Genomic DNA, 19286 nt, shown 5'->3' with positions numbered 1-19286 from the left:
ATCTCTCACTTAACTGTGCCACTGTGGCAACGTTGCCGGTCACGTGATACTGTGCACCACTTTCACATACATTGTAGTTTGTTGCCTTTGATGAAATGCTTCCATTTCCTTAATTCTGTATGGTTTAGACAAAGGTGAGGGCCTTCTTTCTGCTAAGGACTGCATGATTTTGAGCTGCTCCTGATGTTTTGATGCAGTGTGAAGGTGGCTGTGCTATAGGACCGTCACAGTGCTCTCGTTGCTGGTGGCTAATGTGATCACAGCCACAGCCAGTCAGGGCCAAGTGAAAGTAAAGCCTTAATCTCCCTCAGTGTCTCACTGCCAAATTGGCCTGATTTGTCAGGCAGAGGATCATCACCCACTTTTCAGATGACTTTCAAAGGGCCACTTTGCTTTTTGATGTGCAGCTTGGCATATTTGATCCTGACAAGTGCGACTAAGCAATACAAATCACTAATGTTTGGCTATTTAAAGGGGCATTCGAGGAGATGTCAGAGAAGGGGTGAGCTAGAAGTCTGCCAGCTGAAGATATTTAGATTGTTCTCTCACTCATGTTCCATCTACATAAATGATCTTATTAAGGAAATGGCTTCGACTTTCAAGGAAAAAAAAAAAATGCACTCACTGTTAACCTCTTTTTATAATTTGGCAGACTTTCTGTGTTTCCCCACAATGGTTATGCTGAAATTGGTTTGAAAAGTAGGCTCCCTTATCTGAAATTGAACGTGCCGTTGAATTTTCACCGGTTTTTAAAAAGAGAAAAGAATTCACATTCTGTTCTCCAGGCAGGTCCGTGCATCCCACATATATACTGCTTTTTATAGAAAATAAGCATTTGCATATTTCTGTCCTTGTGTGTTTTGTTTTTGGTTTTTGGGGAAAGGTTGGAAGAAAAGATGCCCTCTATTCGTGAGAGTAGATATTTTACACTAATATAAAATGTACTGCAGAGGTGGTGTTAATTAATAAATATAAAGAATGCTCTAAATAATATCTGCTACACTGCTTGTTTTCCTTTATTTCCAGTCTTATTTATGACAGGAAAAAGCCTTGTGACTCATCATGCGTATTCATTTATGGCTCTTTAGAATATTACTCTATGCACTTACTGATTTCTCTTTTGTTTCCAGGAGCGGGTGTTTGGAGTGTGGAAAATGCCGTGTGGCAGTCTCGACACATGTAAGGAGGCATAAAGCCGTCTTGAGCGCTGATGAGGTGAATTTGCCTCTTAATCCAGACAATCAAATGGCTCATGAGGTCAGAGAGCAGTGTCCCATCCCAGAGGCAGCCATGCTCACCTGCTGAGTGCCTTTTCCCTTTGGCACTTATGTAATGACCAGCCTGAAGCACCCACCCATGGAGCGTACCGTTGGGGGTTCGGTCCCCGCCAGTGATGAGTTTTACACCCGCCACCTGCGTATGGCCAATGGGGTTCCTGTTTCAAGCCGCACTGACAACATCCACGCCACTGTGAGCACAGGAGTGCCTAAAATGGGTGTACGGGCTCGTGTGGCCGACTGGCCCCCAAGGAAAGACGTTATGATGCCTCTGTGGCATTCATCTACGGAGCCTGAGAACTCTGCTGTGCCCTCAGCTGGAAAAAGTCACATAAAGTTAGGCTCTATAATGAGCCCTCAGGACTCAACAATGCTGCGTAACATCCACAACACTTTAAAGAATCGAGCCCAGTCCCAGGCTAACAATTACAGCCCTGACACCCGTTACCTCGCTCCAGGAGACTATAGAGGTCCTGCACATAGAAACCCACGGCAGAGACGCATCCGCCAGCGCAGCAATAGTGACATGACTGTTGGTGAGATGGAAGGCAGTGGAGACAGTGGGGAGGAGTGGGGTCCATCATCGGGAGCCAAATTGTCCCCTCTTCACCGTGAATATGGCAGCACCTCCTCGATAGATCAACATGGAGTAGCTGGAGACAGCTTCTTTGAAATGCTTAAGGGCTATCAAGGCGACAAAGTTGATCAACGTAGCCCTGCTCCAGAGAAACTGGAGGACATGCTAAATATTGCATCCAAGCAAGGGATTCTTGATCTTCAGGAGGATGTCACAGACGGTCATCCTCCTAAGGCGAAGGACAGAGATAAGCCCCCAAAGAGACGCACAAAGTCTGAAACAGGAGGCGAGTCTATATTCCGTAAACTTAGGAACGTGCGAGGTGAGTCCGACTCCCCCAGAGCGGGGTCTGATGTGGAGGACAGCCGAACGGATGACACGGGCCCTCCTCTCAAGCCCTGGGTGTGTCAGAAAGGGTTCGCTCACTACGATGTTCAGAGCATGCTTTTTGACCTCAATGAAATTATTCAGTTGCGGCAGACTGCAGGCAAGAGGAAAAACACCACCACGGGAGCGTCTGCCGCTGCCGTGGCCTCTGCTACCTCTACTCTGTCATCCACCCACAGCCTGCCTTATAGCTCTCCTAGTGGAAGCCAGGAAGATCTCAATTCCAGGGACAGTCCTAGCCTGGATGCTGGAGATGAACAAAGCAACGAAATGTTGCTAAGCTGCCCTTGCTTCCGCAATGAGATCGGTGCCGATGGCATTGCGAGGCGCAAGCTGGGGGCTAACGGGCCAGGATATCATGGGCTTGTGGGTGGCGGAGCTGGAAACTGTGGCTCAGGGACCCTGAGTGGGGAAAATAACTTGTACGAAACATCTGTGAGCACACACTTAACCAATGCTGGAGTAGCAGTTCTTGAGGGACCAAAGGAGGGCCCGAGCACACTCGGCGACAAGGGCAAACAATACATTGTGGAGCACGTGGACCTGGGAGCTTACTACTATCGGAAGTTCTTCTACCTGAGGGGTGAGATGCATTCACCTGCTTTCATTACAGCTGTCATAGCATATAGATGGATTTATTGTTTAAAGAAGTAGTGCTGTTGAATATACATGATCAGTTTTTAATTGTACTACTACTTCTACCTCAGATCACTGGAACTACTTTGGGCTAGATGAGGCATTGGGTCCAGTAGCAGTGAGCATGCGCAGAGAGAAGCTGGAGGAGGACAAGGAGCATGGCCAGCAGTATAACTATCGTGTCATCTTCAGGACCAGCGAGGTCAGCTATAGTGTCCGTCCTGCATGGAACCTCAGCGTAACTTCGTGCTATTCCTGTCTACTGTGGAAAAATATGCCCACAGCATTTCACCAGTTTGGGAAACAAATTACTTTGCTTGTCTGTGAAGCAAGCTTCTTTGGATTTAGGGTGTCATACATGCACCACAGACCTTATATAACCATATAGAAGGTGTGTTTATTGCAACAACTCTATGCATCCCATATTAGGAAGACCAGCTCAAGGTAAAATAAGTCTCAGTCCTTGGTTGGTTTTTTTTTTTTTTTTGGTTATGCAACCAACCCCTGGGCTATTCAGCTGTGTCACAATCAGCAATGTGTGAAGAAACTTCAGGAAGTGCGCTCATCCTCCAGCCTCCAAGGCCTGTCAGCAACCTAAAACCGCTGTGCGGAGAACTTTACGTCTTTGTTTCAGTAAAAATAGACTGTCATATTTAGTAGTTGTGTTAGCTCCCCTGTCTTCTGTGTTTGGCTTGGGATATTGGATTTTGAATTTTGCGTTATGGGATTATATGGACATGCATTCCCAGACAGTGGATAAAGGCATCTGCCTGGGGCTGTTTGTTGTGGACTGAGGCAGGACAGGTGCATGTGATTAAACCCCCACACTTTAGCCTGAATTACCTAAGCACACCCCCACCATACCTTCTAGACATGGGGAACACAGGTCTATTGTAAAAACAAGCCCAGCACAGCCTCAAGCTTGCAGGAGAGAGAAAGTCTCCATCCGTTCCAGCTGCTCATGATAGCCAAGTGATTGAGCTCAGTCCCAGAGCCCGGCACAATGCACACTTTGTGTACACAGAGCGCTTAGACAAGCCCTTCCACCTCCTCTTCTTCCTCGGTTGCACTTTGTGATTGTTCTGTGTTTTCACATAACTTCTTAATGGTTGAATAAGAGGCAGCTATGACTTTAAGAACCACAGCAGCCTGTGTTTCCTTCCATGTGTCAGGGCAGGCATGTTTTGTTATCACTGTGTTTCATCTCCAAGAGTTCAAAGCGCATTAAAAATTCCTGAGGTGCATTCCTTTGGTTCTCGCGCTCCTCACTGTAATCTCCTGTTGTTCATCTCTGCGTTTCCAGCTGATAACTCTTCGAGGTTCTATACTAGAAGATGCAGTGCCTTCCACCTCTAAGCATGGCACCAGCCGAGGTCTGCCCATTAAAGATGTACTGGAGTATCTTCTGCCTGAGCTGGATCTCTCCTGCCTCAGACTGGCTCTCAACACACCCAAAGTCACTGAGCAGCTGATGAAACTGGATGAACAAGGGGTAGGCGGAAAATAAACAATTTTCCAAAGGATCGAAAGTTTAAAGTGTTGCAACGTGTGTTTATAATAACTGAATAGGAATTCTTTTATTCAACCTGCTCACTGCTGAAGTAGATTAAAGAAATAAATTGACCGTCATGTTTGTGTCTTTGCTTGTTCCCAGCTGAGTTTTCAGGTAAAAGTGGGAGTGATGTACTGCCGAGCAGGGCAGAGCACAGAGGAGGAAATGTACAACAACGAAGTAGCCGGTCCCGCCCTGGAAGAGTTCCTCCAGCTGCTGGGGGAGAAGGTTCGCCTCAGGGGCTTCACCAAGTACAGAGCCCAGCTGGACACAAAAAGTAACAGTTCCCCCAGCATACTTATAGATGACACACACAGTAAATAGTACTAAGTTGTGACACATCTTTAAACCCGCTGATCACTGAAACTGATTGCATATAAGAGTGTAGATATCTTTCGTTTTGGTAGTGAAAGTAAGACATGATGTGAATGGTGACTTGGATTTCCCCTTCTTCATATTACACTTTATAGTTTTTGAACTTTGGCCCTTTATCTTGCCTTTATCTTCTCCGCTTTTATCTCACTTTCTGTTCCTTCTGACCAACATGCCCGCTACAACAGTCTATTAGTGCTGGCACTAGACAATAAAATGACACCTGATGTGTTGTGACTATATCAGGACTTTTATGTTGCCTGGCATGACTAAACAGATTCGTTAGGTGAATGAATGAGGCCCTAGATCATTTACCCTACATTTATTGTTGGTTTACAATAGTACGAAACTTTTGGCTTTCAAATAAAATTGTTTTGGGATTTGCTAAAGAGACGCCGTAAGATGTTTCTGACTGAAAGGCATGGGCAGAGTTATTTTAGCTGAGCTTATCACACACAATCCTCTTTCAGACCTCGTAATTTGGGGAGGAGTTATTTAAATGAATCATACATGTGATTTCCTGCAAATTGCGCCATTATTTAATGCTGAAACAAAAGCATGTCTTATTTTGTGCCTGATATGGCTGTGATAGTTGTTCCTAGGAGAGTTGATTTATTTGGAATTTTATTGGGAGATGTTATCAGAATTAACATGTAATTGCCATGGGTGGATTGCTCAAAGCTGTGGGGGTTAGCATTGCTAAAGCTTGGCCTCTGTCCTCTTCACTGAGTTCTCAGCCTAAACACATACTGCTGGTTTCCTATACTGTTATTTTAATGTAACAGAGCAGAAGTGGACTTAGAGCATATAGTAATCTTTTTTTTTTACACATTTGATACAGACAGGTTCGAATCCTCTGTTTCCAGGTCTTTAACCAGCAGCACGTGTACGCAGAGCTGTGTTTAAACGCCACAAATCTACCTTCTCTTTATTATCAGATCAATTAAATAACATGTTATATGTCAAAATGAAACTACCATTGTGACTCAGACAGATGTGAGAAGTGTGCTGTAATAATGACGCTCAGGTTTCACTCAATATAATTTTGTATTTTGCCACAATTCAGATTTTGTCTGTTGCCCACAGGTGGCTGTGCTGTACGTGACTTTAATAAAGATCTGCAGCCTCACACAGCAAATTTTAAAAAAATGAGATAGATGCGCACATTTTCAATAAATACGTTAGCATTCGATTAATCAGAATGTGATAGTAAATAATTATTATTTACATTAATCTGACAGGTCAGCTGTAACACTGGAAATGAATTAAACTTCCATACATTTGCACATTGAACTCTCTGCTCCTATATTTGTTTATTATTTTTTTTGCGATTGTGGTCTCGGCCTATTTTTCCCTGCTTAGTAATTCTAGACCTTTGTTGTGCAATGGCAGGGAAAAATGTAACGAGCTTCCCTTACAGGATGCATGAGTAAAACAATTAATTGTTCTCTTTATTAACATTAGCTTTGACAGGCTGACATTGATCCACAGCTGACTATTGTGTAGCTGTTTGTGCTACAGTGAAATTGCATCCTGTCTTGCACAAAAAAGCACTGAAAAGAAAAATGAATGGCAGTAGCGATACAATGAGTCTGAACACTGTATTCCTATTTTTCCTGCAGCAGATTCCACGGGCACTCACTCCCTGTACACTTCATACAAGGATTATGAGATCATGTTCCATGTGTCTACTCTGCTGCCTTACACGCCCAACAACAAACAGCAGGTAAAGATGGGGAGTACGTATTTCGTGGTATGTCCTGAGTTGTGTTTTCGGAAATGGAAAAACTTCTTTTTATTTGCGCCACAAAGACATCAGAGAGGAATGTTATGACTTATCATTCAGGAATCAGGTTTCATTTTAAAGAATGTGGTTTTTTTTTAATGCCAGTAAATGGAACGTACCAAATCCTTTGTATGACTTTTACATTCAGTTGTCACGCCTCTCTAAAAATTCCTTGTTTTTCAATGACTAGTTGCTGAGAAAGCGGCACATTGGGAACGACATAGTGACCATAGTGTTCCAGGAGCCCGGAGCTCACCCTTTCACTCCCAAGACTATTCGCTCCCACTTTCAACATGTCTTCATCATCGTACGAGTACACAACCCCTGCTCCGACAGCACATGCTACAGGTGGGTCTTTAAGCGTGACCAGCAGAGATGAAACATGAGCAGCCTGTTTTGAATCTGTAAACTAACCAAGTACTTTTTAGTGCCTAAACTTGACCCGAAATTGAAAATGAAAAGAATTCACAAAAGACAATAAAGGGAAAACAAGTTTTAAAACAACTGTGGTCTCTTGGCTGACAAGCTCGTGACTCTGCTTTTAATTGTACCCTTTCTGGTTCTTTAAAAGAGGCCTAGTATACCTCAGCAAGCCTTTATGTATTATATCTCAAGCTGTCTTGTTGTGAGGGGGAAGATCATCAAAAGAGGAATAAAGCTGGCTGAACAAAGGACTGACTTTAGACTTTAGTTTCCTTAACTGAATTAAGGAAACTAAAGTCTAGCTTGGAACCAAATTAAGTGTTTATACAGATCAAGGACAAAGGGGTATTCTTCCCTGATAAATCTGATACTGAATCAGAGCACATGCTCATATTTAGTTTTAATATGGATTTCAGCACAGTGTGTTGGTTCACATACTTTCTAACAAACAGATCCCAGGGAGCCCCGTCCAGTACGACCTCATCTTCTACTTAAGCTTGTGTACTTTAACCATTTTTTTGTATACTCAGAGTATATATACTCTGAGTATACAATCATAGCTTATGGTATTTCTGGGGACTGGGCCAAGATGAATTTGTTAACTGGTGTGACCATGGCTTAGGTTAAAGAAATGGGCCCGTTTCCCTTATCACTCCTCTGTCTAGTGGCAGCTGTGCTGCAATATAAATACATGAGCAATGTTATAGATGAGGAGCTATATTTTCTGTTAATTATCAAAAGTCACTGGATGTTATTTTTAAGCAAATTATGGTGAAAATATTTAATTCTTCCTTTTCGCAGTCAGTGCTTTCCTGTTCTGTGATTTGCTGTTTCTTAAAAAGAGGAAGTAGCTTTGCTGCAAGATTATTGGTGTGATCCTTCATGATCTTTAGGCTCAAAGGCACAGAACATCGCTTTGGACCTGCAGAGTCCTTAACAAGGTTTAGCCTCCTCAAAGGTAGTGGTTATACATTAACATAAATTAATGTACATAAATTACATAAAGTAAACCTTGTGCATATCTTTGCAAAGCAGGTTGTGTCTGAGACCAGACAGCAGAATTTTATGCTGAATGACGATGCTTTGGCAGTGTATGAGCATGTGCAGTGAAAACGAGATGCATTGCAATTTTAAGTGGGTCAAACTGACAAACCTCAGCAGTGACGTTGAATGAAAATCTGATTTTGGCTTCGCATCTCTGTCTGGGACCGGATCCTTTTATGGGACTCTTAAAAGCTCCACACCACTTTTCAGAGCTTGTAGATGTGTTTTCATGCAGGTAGCTACAGTAGCATTAAGACAAAAGCACTGACTGGAAGGGAAACGCTAGCATTAAAGCCTGTTGCCTGGCTGCTGTCCCGTCTTCGTGAGCTGCGTTTCCACTGCACATCTGTATGTGTGTGAATTAGTTTGATTATTGTCAGATAGAAGAAATTACTTGTGCAGTAGCTGTCACATTGATGGGGGTTCTCCCGTGGAGCTGTGTGGCGTTGACACTTATGCGTTTCTACCCCACTGCACATGCTCTTTCTGTGCTTTGAACACACAGATATTATACATATGTAGTTGCTCCCACTCGCTCCCCTACTCCCATTTCTCCTTTTACCTCTTTCTCATGCTCACTTGCACACACTGCCCCCCACCCGCCGTACACTAATTCACTCAAAGACTCACTCTTCACACACTCATATAAATACAAGTCTCAACCCTCCCTCCCCCTCCTTTCCTTGCTTGCCACTTTGCCTTTGGGCAGCATGAGTTGGAGTGGTCTGAAGGAGTTAGCGCCATGCACATGAAGTGCTCTCTTCAATGGACATGCATGTGAGTGGGGAGGACTGTTAAGAGCAGTGTTTCTCAGAGCTCACAGAGCCAACCTGAGGAGCAGACAGGTCGAGCCAACCTTCTGTCTGTTCAGCCACGGCGGCGTCATATTTGGGCTAATTTATTTCGAGCCCTTTTATTTTTCTTCTCCGTGCTGACTTTTCTTTTTTTCTGATGAGCTACTCCATCTCATTGACTCGTGGCTGCTTTCGTTTGTTTTTCTTTTTGCATAAAGGGTTCATCTTTTAGTTTATACTCTGAAAGAAAGAGAGAAATCTTTGTTGTTTACCTTATGGAAGAAATGGAGAGGCCCAAGACACCGAATCCTTGAAGACAATCCTGCTACCCTACGCAAGAATCATCCGCACAATCTCAGTCTTCGAATTCAACTCATATTCTGTGTGGACTGAGGCACCATGTGTTAAGACTTCACTCCTGACTGTTTGTCACAAGTCTTTCCCTGGATGCCTTCCCCTGATGGTTTAAGGGGGGAGAAAAAAGAGTCTGGACACGAGAACTCAGTTACAAGGATTTGCTACACAGTATTGCGTGGTTTATGTTGGGTGTTGTATTATAGGAACAAGGAAGAATTAAGTTAGCATCGGCACAGTTTGTTTACCGCCTTGATTGAATATAAGTGTTTCGATGCAGTAATCTGAAGAGCTTGGTTACTTTTTGATGAAGACAGGAGGTAAGTTACACATGTTTGTGTTGAGTTCAGCATGCTATGGTGTGGTGGTCAAAACCATACAAGAGTACCTGATGCAGGGATTTACAGTTCAGCTGCTCAGTAGCCCTCCCTTTCACACTCCTTCCTTAAATTGTTGCACATCATATATGCTAGCTTGAAACTTTGTTTTACATGAAGAGATTCTTTCCTCCCCTGTTTCCCTTTACTATAATACAATGCATTTGCCTCTTTAATCTCTATTAATAAAGGGCATGTTTTTATTTGTTGAGTCATCTAGTTATTAATAGCCTGTCATTGCCTGCTGCTGAGATCTGGATAATTCTCAGGTCATATTGAGCCAAACCGGAGCATTAAAGGAGTAAGTGGCCTGGGGCCAGCGGGGTGCTAATCTGCTGCTTTCAACCGCTGCCTCAAAGTCACACGGGGCCAGCGAGGCAGGATTGCGTAACCAGATCTTTATTTAGGAAATGATCTTTGTTTGTGCTTGCGAGCCAGAGCCACAGTGCTGCTCCTCCATATACCATGATGTAGCAGAGAGTGGCAGGGTGTCATCACTGGGAGCTGGCTTGTCATCTAGGATTGGATGTATAGCATTAATATGCTGAGTGCAGTCGGCCATGGTTTGCAGCATTTCTGCTACAGGCAGAGGCTGTGTTATCTGTTTAATGGGCTGGATGGAGTTTTGTCAGGACTGTCAAAGTAGCTTATCCGAGACCACGTCTTAGTTTTTTCGGTTTTTAGTGTACATGCACGTATGCACTTATAGCTATATATAGCCCCTATACTTATATAAAGGAAGAAGGCAGACAAGTTTTTTTCCTCATTGGTAGTTTAAAGTCTTTTGAAAGGTTTTTCTTGTAAAGTTTCCCAGATTTCTAATGAAGAACATGTAGAAGGCAGCATCGCCACACAGTTACTAATTGATAGTAATTTAACTCAAACGGCCATTGTGTAGAAATGTAATATGAGCAGTGGACAAGACGCGAGCTTTGCCTGTAGGAATTAGAACACCCTCCTTTTTAGAGCAAAGGTCAGAGGTGAGGTAACCATACAGTAAACTGTATGTTGTGTTGTGTTAATTCAGTCTATTTATCTTTGCATATGCATATTCTATACTCCACTTTTTATGAATGTGTTTTTAAAAAAAAGTTATATGCAATTTTAAAATGCCTTTTAAAATAATTGAATATACATGCTTATGCAGTAAACTCATCCTTACCAGAGCCAATCCTGGGGTATCATTCTACTTTCTGTTAATCTGGCTACAAAGAAATTCAGCCTGGCCGCTTGGGAGATAGTGCGCAATGATAAGGAGTCAATGAAGCTAAAAGGCTGAAATAATTATTTATACCTGCTTCTGGACCTTAACCCCAACTCAAAGAAACAAAAACTAATTATCAATGCATAATAACACTTCCTTCCTCCGTGTCCTTTGGTTTTCTTTTGGGATTTTTTCTTACAGGAAGAAAATTTTGCCATCAAAACACTTGCATTCTTGTAATGCATTCTGATTGGTCAGTTCGGAATTCATGACTAGACTAATGCCCTTCCTTTAAAGTAGGGGTGGGGGAAATCCAGGCCTTAAAGCCTGCAGGTTTTAGATGTGTTCTTGATCCAATGGAGCTGATTTAAATGGCTAAATTAGCTCCTCAACATGTTTTGCAGTTCTCCAGAGGCCTGCTAACGAACTAATCATTTGATTCAGGTATGTTGACCAGGGTGATATCTGAAACCTGCAGGACACCGACGCTTGAGGCCTGGAGTTCCCCACCCTTGCTTTAAAGCCATAACGTTGCTCATGGTGTCCCAGTGTTTACAGAAAAGTATTTCGCTGTCATGGCAACCTTTAAAAATGAATGCATAATGAATCTATAACTGGAACAAAACATACAGCTGTCTTTCTTGACAATTTTGCTAATGGAAAGTCCAGAGAATATGAATTCTTGAGTATTTAAAACTTCTTTTTCTCTTTTTCTTCTGCAGTGTGGCCGTCACCCGTTCCCAGGACGTTCCCTCCTTTGGCCCACCAATCCCGAAAGGCGTGACCTTTCCCAAGTCCACTGTGTTCAGGGACTTCCTTTTGGCCAAAGTCATCAACGCTGAGAACGCAGCTCATAAGTCAAATAAATTTGGCGCCATGGCAACACGGACACGGCAGGAGTATCTGCGGGATTTGGCAGAGCGACACGTGACCAGTACATCAGTGGAACCCTCTGGGAAGTTCCCCTTCATCTCTCTGGCACACAAACGGCGGGAGAAGGTGCGTCCGTACAGCGGGGCGGAGCTACGGAGCCTCGGGGCTATAACCTGGCAGGTTCATGCCGAAGATCAAGTAGCCGGGGCTGAACGCGAGTGCCTGTTGGCCATTTCAAACGACTTCATCATCCTGCTGGATCAAGAGGCCAAAGCGGTCGTGTTTAACTGTGCCACACGCGATGTGATTGGCTGGTCAACCGGGAGCCCCGCCTCTATGAAGATCTACTATGAGCGCGGTGAGAGCGTATCGCTGCGCTCCATTAATAACAACACGGAGGACTTTGGAGAGGTTGTCAAAAGACTGGAGGTCAGTGGGGCACCGTTACCTTCTGTAGCCACACATGTGTATAGCATACACCATCTGCTGCAGATATCAGAGGCTGCAGGCCTTAAAAAGTGCACCTCTGACAAGCATCTTGTAATAAACACACACAGAGATGCTTTGAGCTGTGACTATCGTGAAAGCATTCTTACTTTTATATCAGCATATTTACTCTTTAGCTGGTTATCTTCTAGTATCATCTAGTAAAAATCCAAATCACCCAGCTAACCAGTCCCAGTCTGTGAGTCACTGTGTATGTGAACAATAATGCAGCCAAAAAGTGCTTGGTGAAGTCTTTTTAAGTGTTAGGACACACTCTCCCTTTGTCCACTTCCCTGACAACAGTAGCTTGAAAAAAAAAAACTATTGTTGATGATTACAGCAACATAAGGGCGTAGCCTGAAATTATGGACTCACCAGAAAGCCACAGATGCTGCACTGACCCTGTGATTAAAAGTCATGCCAAGCATAATGCATAGTAGTTTAATTCATATCATTACTGAGGGTTTCCTTGTGGTCTAGATAAAGCGGCACTTTTGATGGGATATTTCAATCATTCATCAGACACTGCAGTTCTGCTTAATGATAAAGTAAAAAAGGATTTCCTGCTGACAGTACAGGAAAGAGCTCTTTCTTCTTCATCTTCTTTTTTTAACATCCAAAACTCAGACCACTGTTTTCTACTTGGTGAACTCAATAAAGAAAGGCATATACAGGATGTGTAAAAGCCTATGGTGCTTTTTATCCAGATTCATCTGGATTGTTTTGACATTGCTCGTCCAGTTTTATAGAGATCACCTGCAGAATTTGCTCTCTTCTTTTGGAAATACTGAACAAATTAGCATTTTCCATGTGGTGCTCAAAGGGCCGAAAAATTGAAAAATTTGACAGACACCAATTTTAAGAAATTTTAACCGGATTGCTCAAAAAATTTTCTTCAACCCTTGGAGCCATGGATCAGGCTAACTGTGCAGAAAAATGCATTATGATATGCGTGTTATGTTATTGACATATGTGCGTCAGCTTGTGACTAACAATACATTTCATCCACCCTTTTTTTTCACCACCTTTCTGACTCAACCTTGATCTTTCACACCGTCTTTTCTCTAGTTGTTGACCAAGGGAAGCCAAACCACAGAGATGACCTTACGTCGTAACGCCCTGGGCCAGCTGGGCTTTCATGTCAACTTCGAGGGGATCGTAGCAGAGGTGGAGCCCTACGGCTATGCCTGGCAGGCTGGGCTCAGGCAGGGCAGCCGCTTAGTGGAGATTTGCAAGGTGTCCGTGGCCTCGCTGTCCCACGAGCAAATGATTGATCTTCTTAGAACCTCTGTCACTGTAAAGGTGGTCATCATTCCTCCACATGAAGACTCAACGCCACGCAGGTACTGTGGATATAAGTCACAAATGGATACAAGAGAGACTGTAGTTGATGTGTTGGTTTGTGGCTTTTGAAGCTATCCTTAAAGTATTCTGACTGCGATTGCTTCATGTGCCAACAGAGGCTGCTCAGAAATCTACCACATGCCACTTGTGGACTACAAGAACCACAAAGAGGGCATGCCCTATGAGTTAAAGTTTCCCTTTCGCTCCACAAACAACAACACCAAGTGGCCACGCACCTCATCCAGCCCTCAAACGCGTGCTGCTGGCATTGGAGGAACCCTCATCAAGGCCCCGCCCACAGACTTAAGTAATCCTGCTGCTATTCCCCGCAGTGTGTCTAGCGATGGTCGACCGCTCAACCCCAAAAGGTCACATAATAACGATAATGCTGTTATGAAACTTGCAGACATGCAGAGCTAACTTCTGTCTGGTTGTAACATATGTCTTTAATCGCATCCATATGTGTCCACAGATATTCCCCAGGGAATGACAACTATGCCCTTGCCTGCTCCATTGTGATGGGACGCACACTGCACAACACAAACTCCCCTTCCAGTCTCTCCTACACAGACACCATGGCCTCCACCCACTGGAGGCAAAAGTCTATGCCTGACGGGTGAGTTCATCGCTACAAATTATGCAGACTAAATTTCATAAATATATATTTTCTTAAAACTTGATGTGTGCTACACAGCAACATAGATAACATTTTTTATGTCTCTTCAGGTTTAATAACAACTGCCAGTCCCCCGTTTCATCTGTGCGCCATGTGGCAGGTGAGGGCGCCAATGGGATCAAAGTATCGTCGAGCTCAGGTGTTGGATGGTCACGACCTGGGGAGGGTGATCCCGCTAGCAGATCAGGGGACAAACCCAGCTCAGGTAGGCAGAACTCCTACCTCAGTGTTGGTAAATCAAAAAACATGTTTTGCATTATGGGCTCTAAATTTTCCGTACGTCTTAGACACCGTGGTTTCCAAGGTGGTGATTCCTCGACTTCAGCCGTCAGAGCAGAGCAGCCACGTGTCTCCTAACAAGAGCACCAAGGTGAGTGATAGCCAACACCACCACATGTAATTTCCTTCCTGAATTGATAAAGGAGGCCCTGTGCTAACAAGAGGTCTGCTGTTTAATCACAGTTAGCATCGTATGACTGTGAGCTAAAGTTTGTGTGCCATGAACCAATCTACGCTAAGCACACTAATTAAAATGTTTCCAACATTGGGGTAAATATGATCGCAGCATGAGGAGTTATGGGAGGTGACAAAAAACAAACAGTCTTTGGGGGAACGCTGCAGCAAAATGTCCTGTTTTTCTATCTAGAAACTGATCGCAGATTTCTCATCTGGTAACAGGCAGATGCTCCCTATTCATCCAGCCAGTCAAGCAGCAACACACTGTCAAGCAACGCCTCCAGCTCCACCCACAGCGACGAGAAGTGGTACGAAGTTGGCTCCCGTTCCGGAGTGCGGAGTGAACTGGATCTCAGTGGCTATCTTCAGGGTACCTCCAGCGACAGCGGCATTGACGCAACCTCCTTCACTGCCACGCAGAGCAGCACGGCTTCCTCCACTGGTGCCTTCATGGCAAAAGACAAAATCCCTTGGCAGGATGAGCCACCAGACGGCCAGATGGCCGCTGACACTTCACCTCCAACTCCAGACTGTCTTGTCATCTCTCAAGGCACCGAGATCCCAGGGAAGAGCCCCTTATCCTTGCCACTTGGTCCCGATAGCGGCTCCTATAGCCCAAGTGATGGCGCCGCCCACTCCAGGTGTGCTGCTGTTCTGTTAGAATTTAGCTACATAGGCAGTCTAGGAATCTGATCCTTTGCATCAGTGTTTCATTAAACAGACAGTGATTCATTGTAGTCCAGATATATCCTGCACTGTCCCGGCTGAAAAGAAGTCCAAAGCTCTGCGGTTTGGCACTAACAAAGGGGGAGCGGAAGAATGAAATATCTGTGTCTGTGGTTTTGCATTTGCATGTATCTCCGTCTCTGGGTATCCATGATAGAAAGGAAGTGCTTGAAGTTGCTAGAAATGCAGACTGTGAGCTCAGCACTGTTCCCCCCTCCTCTAAATCCCACTTCCTTTGAATCAACTAAAGCTTTCCTGCCTCTCTTCTTCACTCAGCCAGAAATAACTCGGCTCCACCAGACCTGTACATTGGCAGCTTTGTTTTATAGTTCGTGCACAGACACAAAACTCGATGTTGGAAAATTCAAGCATTAATGTCAAACTCTATAGGAATGCTATTTTAAAGAGCTGAAAATGAAGTGCAAGGACACGGTGTTCTTATTTAATATTTATGAATTCATCGGTTTATCCAGTCTGCAGAGATATCTGGATACATATATTGAAGGAACACCTTTACTAATGGGTTTTAAGGATGCCTGGCTCTTTGTTGTTTGTTCAGCTTTATTAAAGGTAACTAAGGTAATTTGATAGTTAAACATTAAGAAAAATAAAATACATCAGTGCAATGAAAATGCATCACTAATGCATTTTCTTTTCAATCAGTCTGCTCTCTGTGTTTGATACTGATGAAATTGTAAGGCTGTGTCACACTTTTCTGCCCTTGCTTTTTGTTTTGTCCCCAGCTCAGCCTCTTCTGGTCCATCAGGCTGCAGGCCCATGTCCCCCCAGGATGAGGCTGCTCCTGTGCCCACATCACCCACATCCTCAAACTCCCAGTCCCCAGGTTCCAAGAGCTTCTACCCTCGTCAAGGAGCCACCTCAAAGTATCTCATTGGCTGGAGGAAGCCTGGGGGAACTGTTAACTCGGTGGATTTTGGCAGCACTCGCAAGTAAGATGGAAATAATTATTTTACTAAACATCTGTTCAAAATTGTTTCTAAAGCACCATTGCATGCAGATAAAATATTATAACTTAGTGCAGAGTGGATCCTGCTGTCAATCATGTCGACATATTTTATCTTTGTCTCACTGAGTGGTCAGCTAATTTTAAAGGTGTTGTTTAAAAAGTTGGTCAGCAGCGCCACCGTGTGGTGAGTTTTTATTTTTTCCCACATCAATTCAACTCTATTCAGTTTTATTTATAGTTTTCTGAAGGTGCTTTGTATTGTACCCTGTAATATTGTAGATCAATATTCTTTGGTTTGTAGGAAGACAAAAAAAATTTGCACTCTTATTCTCACATATTGAATTTGGTCAGAAAGCCGATTCCTATCTTTTGTGTTGGTGGTAAATGTTTTCACACAAACCGGTTTTTCCTGGCGCAATAAATCAGTAATTTATTCGACTACAGATCGCCAACAGCTTGGTTTGGGAACAGTTACAGCTGCCATTGCCATTCTGAACATTTGAACTGGTTGCTGCTAATCACAGACATGCTTTGTCGTTTCTAGAGATTTCTGCCTGAATTCGTTTTTGTTTTTTGTTTTTTTTATGTTAATCTTCAGACGGCACCAGAGTGATGGTTTGCTGGGTGGTCAACCCCAGCTCAGGGCCAATCTCCGGGGCTCCCAGTCTCCCCAGCGGCACACTGCGAAGTCCAGCCTGGAGGAAGACTTAAAGAAGCTCATCACACTTGACAGCCCTCCACCCACTACAAATGAAGAGAAGGTACAGGGAGATGTTTTCGATAAGCTATTATATTACTTAGCAATTTGACGATCTGTCGGTATTAGCATTTATAGTGGTCAATACTGAAGAAACACCCTTTAACTGTGCTATCATACTTTGTCCACCAGATGGCACTCCGCAACTGTTAGGAACACCACAAACAAAACAACATGCTGATCCAAGCAAAGTCGGGCAGCTCTTAAACGAGTAAATAAATAACTACACATAAGAAATGTTAAAGAAATATGTTTACATTTCCTGTGTCAAAGAAAAAAAAATCAGGTGATATAAGAGAATATCAGCGTTTTGAATCAACCAAATATTGGTACAGTATCGCTATCAGTCAGGCTCTACTCTTTTCCCGCTACTGTAACTGTATGATTATGGATAATGCTCCTGGTACCACTCTAATAAACCACTACATTTGCTTTGATAACAAATTAAGGCTTGTTTTCTGTCTCTGTGTATACATTATGTTCATCTTGTGCTGCTTAAAATATCAGTTTCACCTCATCATCAGTCCAAGTAAGGAAGTCTATATGTTCATGGTCATGTAGTGTTTGTCATTTCACCAAGGACTGTTTTAAAACGAGGTGCCAGCAGTATTATGGTTGCATAGTAGCGAAGCTTCACAAGTCAAATGTAAGCACAATAGCATGTTAGGTAACCTGGAAGTTGTAAGCAAAATATAAAATATCTGTTAAATACTTTATGTCTGTGAAGGTTCTCACAAACACAAAAAGTACTTTAGTTTAACAACAGCTAATGTAACCTGATATTGTAACTCTTCAGGGGCCGCACAAGACCACATGATGAAACTACCTGGGATATAACATATTGGGTTGAGGTTTTTAACCAGCTGTTTAAAGCCCTGCTAAAAAGTGTTTATTATTACTATCACGGACAATATGATATGACACAACCCCAATAGAATATTAATAAAAACCCTTCAGTGTTTTCATGCAGTTTTTCTTTTTCTCGCTTTTTACCTGAGTCTTCTCGTCTGCTTCCATCCCTTCGTGAAGCCGTTGTTTCCAGGCCCCCCACCCAGTCGACGTTCCCTTCAGAGAACCCTGTCTGATGAGAGCATTTACAGCGGGCAGAGGGAGCCGTCCTCTAGTGGACAGCGTGAAACGCCTACTGACCTTCTTTTCTCCTGTTCCACCATGCCACGTTCACCCATCGCCCGCCACGGACCGAGTCGGCGAGCATCGCACAAATCCCTCGGTAAACATCTAGTTTATGTGATTGAACTTGTAGTGGCTCCAAAGCGTAGTGGTTTACGCATCCGCATCAGGAATCGGGAAGAGTTTCCCACGTTAAAAAACCTTCTAACTCAAACATGGTTCGTTATGTGCTGCGGTGGTGACCTCTTGTTCATAATGGAGCAGATGGACTACTGTGCAATAGTCTTGAGCCAACCCTTTCTTTTTGTTCCAAGGAGCCTGACTTTGTTGTAATTTTTTAAAGATGTCTTCAGCAAACCTGGATTGAAAAAGAATGTCCTCCCCAGAGCTCAACATTACGCAAGCAGTGTAGGATCATCCTGAGAGAGAACAGAACAGAAATGTAGCCGACATCTAAGGAAGAGCTTTTAATGTCCACCAAGAAGCCCGGAGAACTATTCCCGAGGGATACTTAAAGAAATGAGAGGAAAGCTTGTCTAAAAGAGTTGTGTTGAAGAATAAAAGTGGTCATGCGAAGTATTATTGGAACTTTAAGCTTGTTAGAATTGTACAAACTCTTTTTTTGCCTTATATGTTGTATTACCATGTACGTTTGCATACCTCTTCGCATCCATTTCCAGTTTTCCCAACAAAATCTAAAGATATGAGGGTGGCTAAAGATTTTTACACAATACTGTATATACAGTATGCGTAAATCTGCAGATAATGGAATAAAAGCTTAAACACACTAAGCACACTGCTACGGAAAAAGTCTTTTGGCCATGCCGTGCTAAAAGCATTGACTATAAAGTTTCCCATCTTCAGCCCCCTAAAAACAGATACAAATCTCATTCATTGTGTTTGACTGTGTTCTTTTCCTTCCCAGGAGACCTGTCAGCCCCAGACAGTTCAGAGCTGGACCAAGAGGGGAAGAAACAACAGCTGCAAGAGCCTGTCCTCATGCCCCTGCCTGACACGGGGGCAGATGGCCCGCTTGACTGGGCCCACCTGGTAGATGCTGCCAAGGCCTTTGAGGGTAACCAGGCGT

The 19286-nt window shown here is 43.5% G+C and overlaps 1 protein-coding gene across 1 annotated transcript in view; it reads left to right on the top strand.

Annotated features, from left to right (window-relative positions):
* LOC146612596 (signal-induced proliferation-associated 1-like protein 1) overlaps positions 1-19286 on the top strand; it is a 39801-nt gene that overhangs the window by 17870 nt on the left and 2645 nt on the right. Inside the window, exons 2-18 of the mRNA XM_085342556.1 lie at positions 1131-2824; positions 2949-3079; positions 4181-4369; positions 4532-4706; positions 6424-6527; positions 6778-6935; positions 11506-12085; positions 13211-13485; positions 13603-13854; positions 13959-14102; positions 14213-14367; positions 14450-14532; positions 14841-15259; positions 16088-16294; positions 16910-17072; positions 18098-18299; positions 19125-19274. Coding sequence (XP_085198682.1) covers positions 1333-2824; positions 2949-3079; positions 4181-4369; positions 4532-4706; positions 6424-6527; positions 6778-6935; positions 11506-12085; positions 13211-13485; positions 13603-13854; positions 13959-14102; positions 14213-14367; positions 14450-14532; positions 14841-15259; positions 16088-16294; positions 16910-17072; positions 18098-18299; positions 19125-19274 — 4879 coding nt within the window. The 5' untranslated portion in view covers positions 1131-1332. The remainder of the gene's footprint in view (positions 1-1130; positions 2825-2948; positions 3080-4180; positions 4370-4531; positions 4707-6423; positions 6528-6777; positions 6936-11505; positions 12086-13210; positions 13486-13602; positions 13855-13958; positions 14103-14212; positions 14368-14449; positions 14533-14840; positions 15260-16087; positions 16295-16909; positions 17073-18097; positions 18300-19124; positions 19275-19286) is intronic.

This window comes from Diplotaxodon limnothrissa, linkage group LG19, assembly GCF_057381915.1.
Source record: "Diplotaxodon limnothrissa isolate DT_005_m linkage group LG19, D_limnothrissa_male_GT1.1, whole genome shotgun sequence".
NCBI lineage: Eukaryota > Metazoa > Chordata > Actinopteri > Cichliformes > Cichlidae > Diplotaxodon > Diplotaxodon limnothrissa.
Note: the sequence above shows the minus strand (reverse complement) of the source record. Positions and strands in the feature narration are given on the sequence as shown.